We start from the raw sequence: 15,853 nt of genomic DNA, 5'->3' as shown, positions 1-15,853 counted from the left end.
ATTTTTAACATGAAATGTTGCGCAATGCACCTTTAAGTCCTGTCAATTTAAACATTCAAGCCATTTTAAACCATTCAAGCGCAAGAAAACACAAAAGAGAATTCGGACTCTGAGTCGCAAAATCTCTTTAAAATTTCCTTGTTCTCGAACAGACATATACTCAAAAAATTGTCAAAAAAACCTGTATGGCGAGTATCCTCGTATTCATAGTTGGTTATCCTGAGACCCAGAAAAAAAAAAGTTTTTTGAATTTAGTTTTTTTCCACTAAATTTGTTTAGAGCACAATAAACAAATGGTAAAAAAAAAATATTTTTGAAAAATAATATTTTATTCATACGTTATGCTAAGTTGTTTAAAAAATAAAATTACATGAAATTATATGTATAGGCAAAAACAATGGGATTTTTTTTTTCAATCACCAATAAATTTTGGGGTTTCAGGATTTTTTCAACCAAAATTTGTATAAAGATTATTCTCAACTATGTTATGAAAGAAATAACGGAATGAATTGATACACCATTTTACTTTATGCAATATGTGGGTAAAATGGCCATAAATTAATATTCCCATTCAATGCAATGTATCTATACACTGTATCTACAATGTATTTGCACATTAATGTGTTCTTGGAGCAACATTTAATGAAAAAAGAAGTGTAATAATTGGAGTAATAATTGGTAACATTTTAATAATAATATTTCATAGGAATATTGATGTATAACTTATTTCCATATTCACTTGTTGTGTCTCACAAAATGCATGATAAACATGATTTAAGTCCTGATGTCCTCTACAGTGGACATGTATGAAATCACTGCCCTGTTCTGTAACAGAAAGTATTTTTTTTTATTTGAAACCCCTTAACATTTTCCTGAGATGTTGTTTTATGAAATACAATTTGAAAAGTAGTCCAATTTAAATTATAATTACAATATATTATCATATTTCCATAAGAATGCTACATTTGATCACTAAATTAATGTCAGACATTTTTAAAGACCAAGGAGAAGTTGTTTTCATGGTGAAACCTCCAAACATTTGGTGTCTCTGAAAAGTCCTGAATGTGCTCTTTACAGGACACCCAGGTTGTGTCATGTGACATGTATGATGTCAGAGAAATTCACTAAAATATAATGTCCACTACAGTGGACAAAAGTCTATTCTTGGGTCCCAGGAGGTTAAGTGGACATAAACAATTGAGAAAGAAAACAGATGTGTATCATTATATTGAAGCTGTGCATTCAGCCTTAAAGTGACAGCAGCCTAATATACCTGCTGCTGTCTGTCATTAATGTTTATATAACAACAAAAGACAAAAAATATATGATATATTTTATACAGTAAAGACTATGCAGTGTTATCTTACAATTGATAATTCATTTTCTACCTGAATACTGTTAGACCTAAAAAACTTGAAGCACTATTTAATTTGTATCTTAGTCACACACATACTTCTTTTGAACTGAAAAATTATCCGATCCATGTATCAAAAAAAGTAATATGATTCGAAATGTGAGTTTTGTGATCCGTTGCACCCCCTAAAAGGGACCTAGATTTAAAGATTTAAATTTAAATAAATATATTGGCCTGTCTTTTGGCTGCAGCTGAACTTAACTTGTATGGAAAAGAGCAGCTTTCACGTTTTGATAAAAACTCCATTTGTGTTGCGAATGATAGGAGTGTGGATAGATAATGACAGAATTTTCATTTTAAACCAAATTATAAACTCATTTAAACTGACCTAATTTAAGGTGCTGTATTTTGCCATTGGAAATTTTGTGGCCGATGATCCAGTCATTTTGATAGGAATCCATGTGATTGGGAGTTTCACGTGAGAGTGAAAAGTTCCCCATGCAGATTTCACTTGTTTCCCTCGAAATTGCTGCCCTTACCAACAGAAAGTGACTTCTGTGTGAGCTTCATACATCACTACACTGTAGACAGTGGACCTTTTTTTGTCTGAGGAATCTTCCCAAAATGTGACCACGCTTTACAAACACTTGTGTGACCACGCTTTACAAACACGTTTGTTTTTTTGGAAGTTACATTCAGAATCCACTTTTACATTTCATTATTGATGCTACTTTGCATCTGAAGATATTAAGAGTTCTCGACAGTTTATTTTGCTCCTTTTCTAACTGTCTCTGCTTCTCTCTCAGACACCTTCAGACTGCAGCTTGCAAGGCCTTCCAGCACGTGAAAGTGGATACTCTATGCCAGCCCGAGGCTGTGTCCTCTGTCGCTGTGCCTGGTGCGTTTCACTGCCGCCTGCCGTAGAGCCTGTTATGGGCTATGGTGCCAAACCAGCCTTTGATGCTACTTTTATTGTCTTGCGTAGTCAGGGGGGAGATGTCACAGCCATTACGTGCCCTGCAGGATTATTTCCTCTGATAGTCTCTGCATTAGGGTGTGTTCACACTTGGCATGTTTGATTCAATTAAAACGAACCCTGGTGCGATTGCTCTGTTAGTGCGTTTCATTTGAATAAATGTGAACTCTGCCATCCGAACCCTGGTGTGCAACAAACAAGCCGACCGAGACCGCTGAAAAGAACGAACTCTGGTGCGGTTCGAATGAAATATGAACGCAACATGGACAAAAGACATGTAAACGAACCAAAAACAGGACATGATGTCACAAGATGCGAGTCTAAAAAGGACAGAAAGCTCAAGCATACCTGTTTTTTCTCGTCATGGTCGCAATGTTGCCCATCACAGTTTGGTACAGGCATCAGAACCGTGTCTCGTCACAGATCTTCGTTTGAGCGTGACAGCCGCTTGCCGCTGTTTTAGCTTCTTTACACATTTGATAAGCTCTTCACGAGTTCTCAGCTGGACAGAATACCATTATATGTAGTGAACGCTAACCAGAACTACATTTTATTAAAAAAAAAAATTGAGTCCATACTACAAGTGTAAACGCACCCTAAGAGAAGTAATTTCAAAAGAGAACTGCTACAAAGTAAAAATTCTCCATCAGACATTGCCATTTCCCATTTCCATTTGGCAGACGCTTTATCTAAAGCAACTTATATTGCATTTCAAGGTACACATTTACTTTCTTTTCAGTTCTTGCTTTCCCTGGGAATCGAACCCATGACCTGTTAAAGCTACAGGAAAGTTTGAGCTACATTCCAATCCATGGCATAATAGAAACCTTTTGTCTGATTTCTCTTTGAATGTGATGTGATTTCAACAGCCATGTGTACCGTTTTGCAGAAACGATAGGCTTGTATATGTATGCTGGTTGACAAATTTCTATCCACCTTATTTTGCAACGTGAAATCAAGCTATTTTTTAACGTGCATAAATTCCGATAGTAGAATAACAAAATGCAGTAAACGGTAAAACCATTTGAACTACAAACAAGTGTTTAGAATTATGACAATACGTTAAATTCATATAATAAGAAATACCAGTTTGCAAAATCAACCAGCATAATGAGCTGTTTTGTACAGCTTAAAAAAATAAGGTGGACAACCTTATTGTTGCTTATCTGTTTGACAATGACACTGACGCTATCTCTCTCTTTCTAGCCGCCTGGTGCAACCTGAACAAAGACTGAGAAGCGAGCCAGTCTGCGGGTGGAACGGTCCCGCCTTATGCCTGAAACCCTTCTCTTCTCCTCCACTTCCCCCTCTCTATCCCTGTCACAGTCCCTGCTATCTTAACTACCCCTCTTTCAGCGCTCTCCCCACTCTGTCTCCTCTTTTATAATTACTTGTTTACACAGTATCCATTTGATATTGAGCCAAAAGTAGTGTCGGCTGCAGAGAAAGCCGGACACACTCCCAGTTCCCTTTTCACCTCCATTGCAACGTACAGAGACGACATTAAAACTCCCCAAAGCATTTGGGAACCTCACCTGGTTGATTCGCATTTGCATTTGAAATATCAACTTGCATAAACAGTCTCTTCTAACAAAACGAGGCTGATTAATATTTCATCCCAATTCAAACATGCATTCGCTGCTTTGCAAACAGTTCCCTTTGGTACAACTTCTGAGAAGACAAAAACTGTGCAGCAAAGTATTTCTACAGCTGTCCATGGACAATAGCATTTCTGTAAAGGTCATTTGATACTAGTTATAGGTTGGTGTTATAAATACTTTGAACTGTATCTTCATGAGCCATGTAGAGCAGTGGTTTTCTAACCTGGACCCACGTCTCTGCTCATTTCGTATGTCTCCTAATTAATACACCTGATTCAGATCATCAGATTGTTAGGGAGAGAGCTCCAACCGAGCGTTTCAGATAAAAGAGACATTCAAAATGTGCAGAGTTGTGGGTCCCCAGGACCACTGATATAGAGAGACTGGTATTTTTGTCAAACCGTGAGCATGACACATACTGCCAGTCAAAGGGCCCACATTTACAACACACCAAGTAAACATCTGCTCCAAAAGCACAATGTACCTGAACTGTAGCTGAAATGCTTATGTAAATGAGATTTGCTGATAGAGAGTATAATATCCTGAGTAATAACAGAATTATCTTGAAAATTTTATGTCGACCATTGTTGACCGATAATATATGGATCTTGGAAAGAGTGGCACTGACTTATTATTCCATCAGTTTTATTGCTTCTAAATAATTAAACATATGGCATCAAATCATTTCATTTCTCAGGACAAGACAAAATTTAATAGAGGATTTTTCAAAATTGATGTTGTTGACCAGTAATGGTGTGTTCACACCAAATGCGAATTTAATTATTTGCGCGAGTAGATTGCATACAAAGTCAAAGCAAAGACGCCAATGATGCTAATTGGGCGACGCGTTTGCCGCGAAAGCTCGATAATCGCCTCAATCGCGTCTTCCGCGCAAGTTGAAAAATTTCAACTCGAGCGGAAAATTCGCGTGAAGACGGTGAAATTCACCGAGTTGAGTGCGCCTCTGGATGGTGCTGTGAACCCAGACACATTGGCGTTTGGCTTTCCTCCGTATTTGGGACTTCCACAACAAGTACAGAGCAGCAATATCATTTATTTCAGACACGACGGAAAAATTATGGCAGAAAGAAATTGTGTTGTTGTTGATGATGATGACACACTCCTTTTCGCGGAATGTTTTTATTCGCGAGTGACGCGAAAAACAAGAAAAACATCCCGCGAGTAATCTAGAGTGATGCGAATATACACTTCGCGTTTGGTGTGAACACACCATTAGACTGTTGTATTTGTGTGAATTTCTGGTTGGCTCGAAATGTAAACAACTCAACACCAGGCGAAACCAACACGGCCCAAGTTGCAGCGTTCCTTTCCCACCAATCCTGCCTTCTGTTTGGTTTGTTTATCCCTCACAGTGAGTGCATGTTACAAATGAATGTCCAGTAAATTATTTGCCGTAGAATTTAGCTATGCTACTTTAAATGGATTTTGTGCATTTCTTATTTTCTTTTATATTACTCCAGAAACGGAACAAAAAGAAACAAAACTATATTAAATGAATAAAACTATATGAGCAGTCACTTTTAATGGCATTGTTTGATGAAATACTACTTCTTATACCCATGTATGTTTCCGTATACTGGCTTTCTCTCTTATAAGTGAGTGTAGAGATTTATTGCAGGGATGCAAAGTATTATATTCGTCTTAAATTTGTTAAAATTCTAGATTATGTAGAGTGCTGCTATTCAATAAAGTACTGAAAAAGGATCTGTCATTGCATTTTTCAGCTTCATTCATTTTCAATGAGAGTCCAAGAAGAATAAACATTTTTACATTGTCACTTATTTACAAATGTACTAATGCATACCAAAGTGGTTCCAATGAAATATAAAGAGTCAAAATATGTTCACATAGCTTCCGTTCTTCTTTTTTTAAGCCTTATGAAGCCCCGCCCCTTTTTAGCGTACTTAGACAGCATGATTCATGAAGGGAAGATCTTGAGTATTTATTTAAACTGTTCGTTTTAAAATCTTCCCGGTCTACTGACCTTTGTTATGACATCCACTTCAAACATTACAATGCTCATGATAACTTTGGTTAACTCTACAATAACTCACCACCTAATTACTCTTTGACATCGATGCCATAGAAATATACAGAACTACCACAAAAACGGAAGTTCAAACACAATATAAGATGGCTGTGCGCTTGTTTCTCTGGCACATAGGGCCTTTATTCTTTAAGTATAATTTAGCTCACATCTATGCTGACATGACAATGGACATCAAAATTGCAGAACATTGAAAAAAAGACTACACAAATAATTCAGATTTACATGACAGTTAATTTGTCTGAGGTATTTCATTTCGAGTTGGATTATTATTACATTTGTACATCAATCTCCATTACAAGCAATTACTCCCCACTTGAAGTACTGGAGCGGTGTCAAAAATTCTGAAAGTCCATACAGTTTAAAGTCCTGTAACAGTCAACAAATTAAATTTCACTTAGGAGTTGCATAATCACAACTGAAGTGCTCTGCCCAAAGATATAGATGCCACAGAAAAGTGTGATCATTCCCCATGCAATCAAAAGATACCTGGGGGCAAACAAGGCATAACAACACTGTTATTGTACATGTAATAGAATGAGTGTGAATTTTATTAAACATCCCATACAGGAATCTAAAGAACTACACTTCTCTCACCTCATTGTAGGAGAAATTGACTCTGACTGCACCACGAATATAAGGCAAAGTCCTTCAATAAAAATGTTTGCACATGAATATATAAAAGATGAATACACATCATGCTAACATGAAAAGCATTAAAAGATTCACATTATATTTATATGCTCAGGCAAAGTGTTGTGAGAATCAAGCTAAAGATCATTCATATTAAGGTTCATATCATGAGGAATATTTTTTCTCTTTATAAATGTCAATATTCATTTTTCAGTTAATGAATTATGAGACATGCATCAATCTTACAAGTACAATTACCTGGAAATACAAAGATGAAGAAAGCACTGACTCCCCCGACAACACTGATCACTTTGCTGATGTCAGGAATGAACGCTGCTATGAGAAAAGTGACTGTGACCCAGGCTGTGGTCAAGGCAACACGTGTACGGCTCTCGTAAGACTCCGTCACCGCGGTGTGTTTGTGTCGCTGCCGCAGCAGTGGGTCCTGGATCACAGATCTACATGCATAGACTGGTCAGTTCCTCTATATATGTAACTGTTCTCCTAATAACCATTAGACACAGTTTATCACATACCTTCCAAGCAAGACAATGATGGGGTAGATGGTGATGATTGAGATTCCGAACAGCAGCCTAGCAATGATCATGGTCACATCACCTCCACTGTACGACATCAGAATATCAGGAGCAACGTTCTTCCCAAACGTCAGGTACCCAAAGACTCCTACAAAATAGTCATCTGTTAAACAATACACTCATTACTAAACTAAATGCCTAATCAACCATTGCACTCTTCCTGATTAAAAAAAAAGTGGTCTTGTATGAGCCAAGAGGACTGACATAAATATATATAAACCCTGGGTTCAATCAATTCATCCTTGAACCTTGTAAGATTTTTGAAAGAAGTCTCTTCTGCTCATCAAGTCTGTATTTGTTTGATCAACAATACAGTAAAAACTTATTGAAAATGTAAAATAACTGTTTTCTTATTTACTATGTTTAAAAATGTAATTATTCCTGTGATTTTCAGCATCATTACTCCAGTCTTCAGTGTCACATGATCCTTCAGAAATCATTCTAATATGCTGATTTGCTGCTCAATAAACATTTCTTATCACTATCAATGTAGAAAACAGTTGCGCAGGATTCTCTAATGAATAGAAAGTTCAAAAGAACAGCATTTATTTGACATTTTTTTAGAAATGTATATAACAAATGTCTTACTATCACTTTAATGCATCCTTACTGAATAAAAGCATTAATGTCTTACTGAACCCAAACTTTTAAATGGTAGTGTATACAAAAAAAAAACAGCTATAGCATCTGCCAGGATATAACGTTATTTAATGCTAATTATTCGACATATCTGGAAAGAAAAAAAGCTAATTCTGCATTCACCACCATTTTTGCTGATGGGAAAAAAAAGTTCATTATGTACGTGAAGCATGCTTGCATATGAAGTGCATATAGAGTTGTGGTAATTGAGCTGTAATCACTGACCAGTGAGAGAGTAGATGAGGAGGCAGATCAACATGGACACCACAGAGATTAAGACCCAGTGGGACAACTTTCTGTTCTCCATACTACTGTAGACAGCAATGCAGGCCTCGTGGCACTAAAACAGACACCGAATCAGCACAAGCACATTTGACCACAAACATCAGATCTCCAATACACTGTCTCCACCAAACAAAAGCTTTTCCTGTAATAACTAACTTCCTGCACTAGCTCATTCCTCACCGATTCCCCTGCCGCACAGCTCTTTTCATATCTTCACATCTCCATTCCCGCCTCGTAATCAATCAGCCCCAGGCAGCGAACACAGAGTAGTTCTGCGCTATTCTACCATGCCGGTGGACTTTTATTACATTTTTGACAATCCCCCAGCGTTGACAAATAAAACACCTCAAAGATGCCCCATTTTTCACACTTTGCATCTGACCTGACCTTAAATATTAAAGTGAGAGCAAAAACAACTTGAATTCCCCTCATTTGTGGACTAGTGATGATATTCAGTGAAATAATTTCTCTTTTTCTCCAAGAGTCAAATGTTAGTATGTTGGATAAACGCAAGAAAACTCACCTGAAAGCCAAAGCAAATAGTTGGGATGACAGTGAACATCGAAGCCCATGAGCTTACTCTAAACAATAATAACAACAATGATAGTTAAACAAGCGGTTTTACACATTTTGCTTTCAGCTTAATGCAGTGTTGGGGAAAGTTTCTTTTAAAAGTAATGCTTTACAATATTGCATTGTTACTGCCTAAAAAAGTAACTAATTGCGTTACTTAGTTACTTTTTTTGGAACACGGAGGAATAGGACGCAGGAGAAGAAAGTTCAACACTCTTACGTCAATAAAAACAAAACAAAAATTAAACTCAAATGTCATGTTTATCTAAAGACATTTTTGCTAATTACTATGGTTGAACTGGATCATCGAAGGTCAACAGCAAGAACATTGGTTCATTTTTTCCCTGCCATTGAAGAAATTTTCCATCATTTATGACAACGTTTACTCGCCATAGACGAAATTTTCCATCATTTATGACAACGTTTACTCGCCATAGACGAAATTTTCCATCATTTATGACAACGTTTACCCGCCATAGACTGAATTTTTCGGCCTTCTGTGTTTTCACTGTTATACGGTAGGTGTTGCTATTACACATCTTCTGAAAGAGTAGAGAATCTCCGGATCAAAACACAGGCAAAAAAGGGGAAGAAACAAGCGACAGAAGCATTGCTTATGCACGTTGTATTCTTTTTTTTTTTTTTTTGTGATTTTCTCAGCCTTTTGTTCAAAATTTAGCTTTTTTATGAAACACCCACATTCAAGTGTTGATAAAAAAAAGAATGCACAAAGTTAAAATAAAACTTTTTGTTGTTGTTGTTTAAAAGCAGAGGCTCTGTTCTTTCTTTTGATATATTGCCCGTTCAGATTTTTATTAGGGCTATCAAACGATTAATCGCGATTCAAAAATAAAAAGTAAAAGTTTCCAAAATAAAAGTTTGTGTTTACATAATTTATGTCTGTGTACGGAGTATAATTATTTTCTATATATAAATACACACACATGCATATATATATTTAAGAAAATGTGTTATTTATATGTAAAATATTTATATATAATATAAATTGTATATAATATAAATATATATACACAGTATATACATGCAAATATTTCTTAAATATATACATGCATGTGTGTGTATTTATATATAGAAAACAATTATACACCGTACACACACATGTATTATGTAAAAACAAACTTTTATTTTGGATGCGATTAATCACGATTAATCACGTTTGACAGCCCTAATTTTTATACAACAAAATATTCAGAGGGCCATGACATTTTTGCGAAAATGATCAAAAACACTACCGGTGGCTGGCAACTTTTCTTTTTTTTTAAAAACGCTGGCAGGGAAAGAGTTAATAAAGTGCGATTAAATATATAAGGTATATTGTGTGATTTAACATTTAATTGTGGGTTTTCATAATATTCTGAGTTTGCATTTCACTGTTTTTGTTCATTTTAAGGGATTCTGAATCAGTTTTTGTGCAAGTGAGATGAGTAAATGCATGCTAACATTTATTCTAGAACTACAATAACTATCATGTTCACACAGCGCACACAACGCCTTTGCCTCTCACTCATTATTTCTTTCAACATTTCTTTCAGGAGTCAGTCAGTACAATGGAAAATAAAGTAACCTGCATTACTTACTTGAAGAAGTAACTTCAATGTTGTAAATTTAAAAGTAATGCGCTACTTTAGTTACTTGAGTAATCTGATTAAGTAACTCACATTACTTGTAAAGCGTTATCCTGAACACTGGCTAAATGAACCAATTACTTTCTCTCAGAGCTCAGTAAGCATGACGGTAAGGTTTGTTCACGCACTGCAGGAGGAAAAGATGATGATGAGGAGGTATAGATCCTTTATATAGCTTGCCACTAAATTGAAAGCATGGTCACTCTCCACTCACCCACTGCTGTAAAGAGGTGACAGATTGATCTCATGGACAGGCCTCCTGTGGTATTTCACAGTAATGGCTACAGTGAGATATGTAGCAGCGAAAGTTCCTAGAACGCTGAACAAAAACAAGTTGACATTAAACAAATTATCTTGATGATGTGTGATGAAAAAACTTTGCTTATTAGTCAGAGTCATTTTAAAGCTATTCAAAATGCTGTGCACTTTCAAGGCAATTGACCATAAATGAAAAGCAGAAGCAATGCTTCATAAAATTAAAGCACAATCACAGTCTTTTTATTCACTTACAGTTTCAACTCCTTCCATCTAAACAGGGTTTCCACAGTTTTGACCAATCAATTTCCATACCATTTCCAAAATAAATTTGTTAATAAATAATACGAACAGATTGTGACTTGTTGCACACAAATCTTTGAAAAGAACCAACTTAAAAATCTTTCGCCCACAAATCGGACGACACTGTGTCTTGTGAGGAAGTGCCGATGAAACACATTCTTGAAAACTAGAAAAAAAAACAACTATAGGAATTACCATTATTTCAATGGTTTTAACTTTAATGACTTTTTCACCTTCCTGAATAAACCTCATCGCAACAGTGTTTTCTGAATTAGTGTCATTTTAGTATTATTTATATACTATATACTATTTTGAATTAGCTTTTATTATTATATTTTCAATTTCCAGTTTAATTTTTAGTAATTTGGTTATGTGCGTTTTGTCATTTTATTCGTTTTTTAAAAAAAAATACAAATATTGCCCTGGCAACTAACTGTAAAAAACAAAAACAAAAAAAAAACCCATACATATATATATATATTTTTTTTATCTCAGCTTTATTTCAAATACCAAAAAACAATGTTTAATAGGTTTAGTGGTAACACTTAACAATTAGGTTTTATTAGTTAACATTAGTTAACTACTTTAGTTAACACTGCATTTAATAGTATTTGTTAATGTTAATTTCAACGTTTACTAATACATTATTAAAATCAAAAGTTGTATTCGTTAACATTAGTTAATGCACTGTGAAATAAAATGAACAAACAATGAACAGCTGTATTTTTATAAACTAACGTTAACAAAAGATTAATAAATAAAGTAACAAATGTATTGCTTGTGGTTAGTTCATGTTAATTAATACATTAACTAATGTTAACCTATGAAACGATTGTAGAGTGGTACTGTTTCAAATAACAATACTTACACTGTTTTGAACAACACAGTCAAGGAAATAAGCAAGAAATTGACAGAATATAGTTCCTCACCTAGTATACTTCTGTATGCTGATCTCCTTCGGGACAGAGAGAGGGAAAATGAAGAAGAGACACAGGAGAAACAGGGCAAATCTCTGGTCTGTGTACCAGTGGTACGGCATCTCTGATTCTGGCAAGCCTGTGATTAACTCATAGATAGAGAGACATACTGCGAGAAATGAATGGAGACTGATCAGTGTGAAGATCTAATGGATAATGACACTGTATTAGTAATAAAAAAGATCAAAGTCCCATAAACATGTTGCTTACATTTCTGAAGCTGGTCAGCCACTATGACTAGAAAAGCAACAGATATGATGAAAAGGTTGAAGACGTAGCAGATCTCACAGAGTTTGCCTATGGCAGGACCGCACACGACTCTGACCACAGCCTGATATGTGTTTTGTCCACTGATTGAAGATGAATATCCCAGGATGACCAGTCCGCTGATCAGGAACACAAGAGAAATCTATGTAAGATAGAAATATATAATATCATGCACAGAATTACAATAGGCCTAAGTGCAAATATTTCATTCAGGCATTATAGAGTTAACAATGAGCATAGGCCTACTGAACAAATCAATGACCAGTGGATGCATTGACAAGATAATTCTGTTAGTGCACATGATCGATGTGGTTGAAGCCACAGAGATGAAAACAGGTTAACTGAGTCCTAAAATATTCAAACAATCCTTGTTTCATTATAGCATTCACACAGAGTTACTTGCCATTTCCACAGTGACAGCAGAGTGAATTCCTCCAGCTTTCGCAAATGCCCAGGGAAAGATGAGAAGCCCTGCACCCAGCGCGGACTTCAGCAAGATGAAAACCGCTCCTAAAGAGCCCAACTTCGGCCCGTTCGTGTCCAGCGAGGGCTTTGTTAAAAAGCTGATGCTCTCTTTTGCCAGCTCCTCCATATTTGGCCCTGTTTCAATCTCTGTTCCTCTCTGAGAGTTCAAACATTAGGTCAGGTAACTGAGAGGTGGAGTTTGGTGTTAGACCAATTAAACGCTCGACCCGTTTCCAGTGTTCCACAAGAGGTCGAGTGGAGATTTACATTATGTTGTCAAATATTCAGCAGAATGCTAGATCTAGCGAGCTATAACTGGCAAAAATTGCTGTTAACTGCCGCATAACTGTCAGTTTTCCCCTTAACAAATATTGCCCTACAAACATCGATAATAGCTTTAAGTTGTCAATGCTGGCAAATGACCATGGTATAAGCAGGACAATCCACGGCTAGCTGTGCATTAAACAATTTTAATTATCCCTTACTAAATCTACATTTTTGCCTAGTGTAAAATCATAATGAATTATTATGGGACCTCAATCAAACAAAAATTGGTTGCTTTTATATGGCATTGGTATTTTTGCCAATAACTATAGAAACTAATTTAGCAGAAACTATTTATTTACTTTTATTTTGCAAGAAGGTTAATTGTTTAAATTGATGTAAAACTGTTACGCTTCCAGTGCTATAAAATTCACTCCCAAATTCCCACTGTTTTAGGAATTCTTTTTGATTGTTTGCATCGTAATCTTTTCTTTACAGATCAAAAGACAAATGTTGGCACAATATGTATTGTGAAAGTAATTTGCAGATCATGTGCACTGTGCAGGATATCCCACATTTAACGGCATGCGTTCCAGGGGTGGGAGTTTGGCACTGATGCTACAGGCTCACTACTCTCCTAGAGCCCAAAGCTGGTTGGGAATTTTCGCAATACAGACTTAAATAGAACTTGTGACCTCCGTTATGACAAGATTTGGGAAATCCATTTAAGCACAGATAACTGGTCAGGGTCGGTTCCCATGTTCTTCATGTCATTACCCTCTATCACGCTTCGTCACCTGAAAGAGACTGGTGACATTTTCACAGGCTGTTCTTCCCATTAAAAATGGATCAGGGCCGAGATTTAGAAAGACTTCCCAGACCCTATTACTTCTAATGGAATTAGTCGATTTCACACTGGCTCGAAGCACAAGCACAGGCAACTACGAGACTGCTTAGCAGACAGTGCTGATCTGATTTAGAACAAAGAGGAAGAAGCGTATTTTGTTTGTCCATTTACACCTGCATTTAAATACATCATGATTGTGTGGGATAGTCTGAATAATGCTTTGTATCTCAGGAGATTTGATATATTTCTTGCAATTTAAAATGACTGTTTTCTATTTGACTTAAATGCAATATATGTGATGGCAAAGCGGAATTTTCACATGATCCTTCAGAAATCTTTCTAATATGATAATTTAGTACTCTATTATTGTTGCTAAAATATTAATAATGGTTCTCATTATCAATGTCAAAAAAAATGTATGCTTATTTTGTGGAAGTCATTTCTTTCAGGATTCTTTGATAAATATCAAATTTAAAACAACAGCATTGAAATAGAAATCTTTTGTAACATTATAAATGTCTCTATTGTTACTTTATTAAATACTGATTTAATGTGTCCTTGATAAAGTATTAATTAAAAAGCAAAGTTATAAATATTGCTAATAAGAAATGTTCCCTTTCGTTCAGTCACTATGAGTTACGTCAGTGAATGACGAAATGGAGGTTTCGCTTAGAAGCCTATCACCTTCGAGTTCTAGAAAACGAGCCAATGGCAAAACAATGCCATGGGTCTGCGGAATTTGCATAGCACAACTCTGCCCCACCGCGTGGGTATAAAAGGAGCATCATGTTTTTGCTTCGGAGCCAAGAGTCTTCTTCACTCCTCTGCAAGCCTTTTCTGAGTTCTACGAGCGATTCCTCAGTGCTGTTGGTGTTACGGCGTGTTCCAGCGAGATCACATTACCTGCTGCTGGTCTGTGCAGTGATCTGCCAACAGTGAGTGTGTTTCTCCTTGGGCACTTCAAGACACTGTTGAGCTTTTTTCTCTCCTCCCTAAAAGAGCTGCACGTGGCATGTCTTTTTAAAGATGTCTCACCCATGTATTTCTGGGTGCTGTAGACAGGTGTTGTCTTTTGATGGGCACGATTGCTGCCTGGTGTGTTTGGGCATTAATCACGCTCAGGCAGCGTTTGCCTCCGCAAGTATGCATTTCCCCTAATGAGCTTTCTTGCACAGGTCCTGTGAAAGATCAGGGAGGACTAGGAGCAGGTCCTTCTGGTTGCACCTCATTGGCCCACCCGGACTTGGTTCTCTGAACTGGTGCTCCTCGCGACAGGCCAATCCCTCTGAGGAAGGACCTCCTTTCTCAGAGATGGGGCACCCTCTGGCATCCACATCCCGATCTGTGGAAACTGCATGTGTGGGTTCTGGATGGGACGCGGCAGGTTTGAGAACCCTACCACCTCAGATAGTGGCTACCATCACTTCTACTAGGGCAGGGATCAGCAACTCCGGTCCTGGAGGGCCACTGTCCTGCAGAGTTTAGCTCCAACCCTAATTAAACACACCTGAACAAGGCAATCAGTGTTTTCAGGATTACTAGATAGATACAGGCAGGTGAGTTTTTATCAGGGCTGAAGCTAAACTCTGCAGGACAGTGGCCCTCCAGGACCGGAGTTGCTGATCCCTGTACTAGGGCCTTGTCCACGTGACACACCTATGCTCTGAAGTGGAACCTCTTCGTCACCTGGAGTTATTCTCGCAGAGAAGATCCCAGGAAATGCCCAATCGGATCGGTGCTCTTCTTCCTCCAAGAAGGGTTGGAATGAAGTCTGTTCTTCAACCCTGAAGGTTTATGTGGCTGCAATCTCTGCGCACCACGACCTTGTGGAGTCAAAAACGGTGCGACAGCATGACCTGGTCGTCAGGTTCCTGAGGGGGGCGAGGAGACTAAATCCTCCTCGCTCTCCTCTTATACCCTCTTGGGACCTCGCAGTGATCTTATCAGCCCTGCAGAGAGCTCCCTTTGAGCCTTTGCGATCAGTCAAGCTTAAGTTCCTGTCTATGAAGACAGTACTCCTGGTCGATTTGGTCTCCATCAAGAGGATAGGGGACCTGCAGGTATTTTCGGTTGACGAAGCGTGCCTAGAATTCTGGCCGGCTAA

The 15,853-nt window shown here is 37.3% G+C and overlaps 2 protein-coding genes across 2 annotated transcripts in view; one reads left to right on the top strand and one right to left on the bottom strand.

The window, feature by feature from the left end:
* Positions 1–5,647, top strand: part of necab2 (N-terminal EF-hand calcium binding protein 2) — a 95,826-nt gene extending 90,179 nt beyond the window's left edge. Inside the window, exons 12-13 of the mRNA XM_081372068.1 lie at positions 2,161–2,252; positions 3,537–5,647. Of these exons, the coding sequence (XP_081228194.1) occupies positions 2,161–2,252; positions 3,537–3,565 (121 nt within the window). The 3' untranslated portion in view covers positions 3,566–5,647. The remainder of the gene's footprint in view (positions 1–2,160; positions 2,253–3,536) is intronic.
* Positions 5,648–5,822: 175 nt separating this feature from the next.
* On the bottom strand, positions 5,823–12,799 carry slc38a8a (solute carrier family 38 member 8a). The gene is made up of 10 exons (XM_081372378.1): positions 12,577–12,799; positions 12,117–12,315; positions 11,859–12,015; positions 10,586–10,690; positions 8,676–8,733; positions 8,093–8,207; positions 7,169–7,316; positions 6,891–7,090; positions 6,597–6,648; positions 5,823–6,488 (listed from the first exon to the last, which is right to left on the bottom strand). The coding sequence occupies exons 1-10, from the start codon at positions 12,763–12,765 to the stop codon at positions 6,386–6,388; spliced, it is 1,326 nt and encodes a 441-aa protein (XP_081228504.1). The 5' UTR covers positions 12,766–12,799; the 3' UTR covers positions 5,823–6,385.
* Between the last annotated feature and the right edge of the window lie 3,054 nt (positions 12,800–15,853).

The sequence above is a fragment of the Scardinius erythrophthalmus genome (assembly GCF_964197995.2).
Source record: "Scardinius erythrophthalmus genome assembly, chromosome: 8".
Taxonomy (NCBI): Eukaryota; Metazoa; Chordata; class Actinopteri; order Cypriniformes; family Leuciscidae; genus Scardinius; species Scardinius erythrophthalmus.
This window is presented reverse-complemented; position numbering and strand designations above follow the sequence as displayed.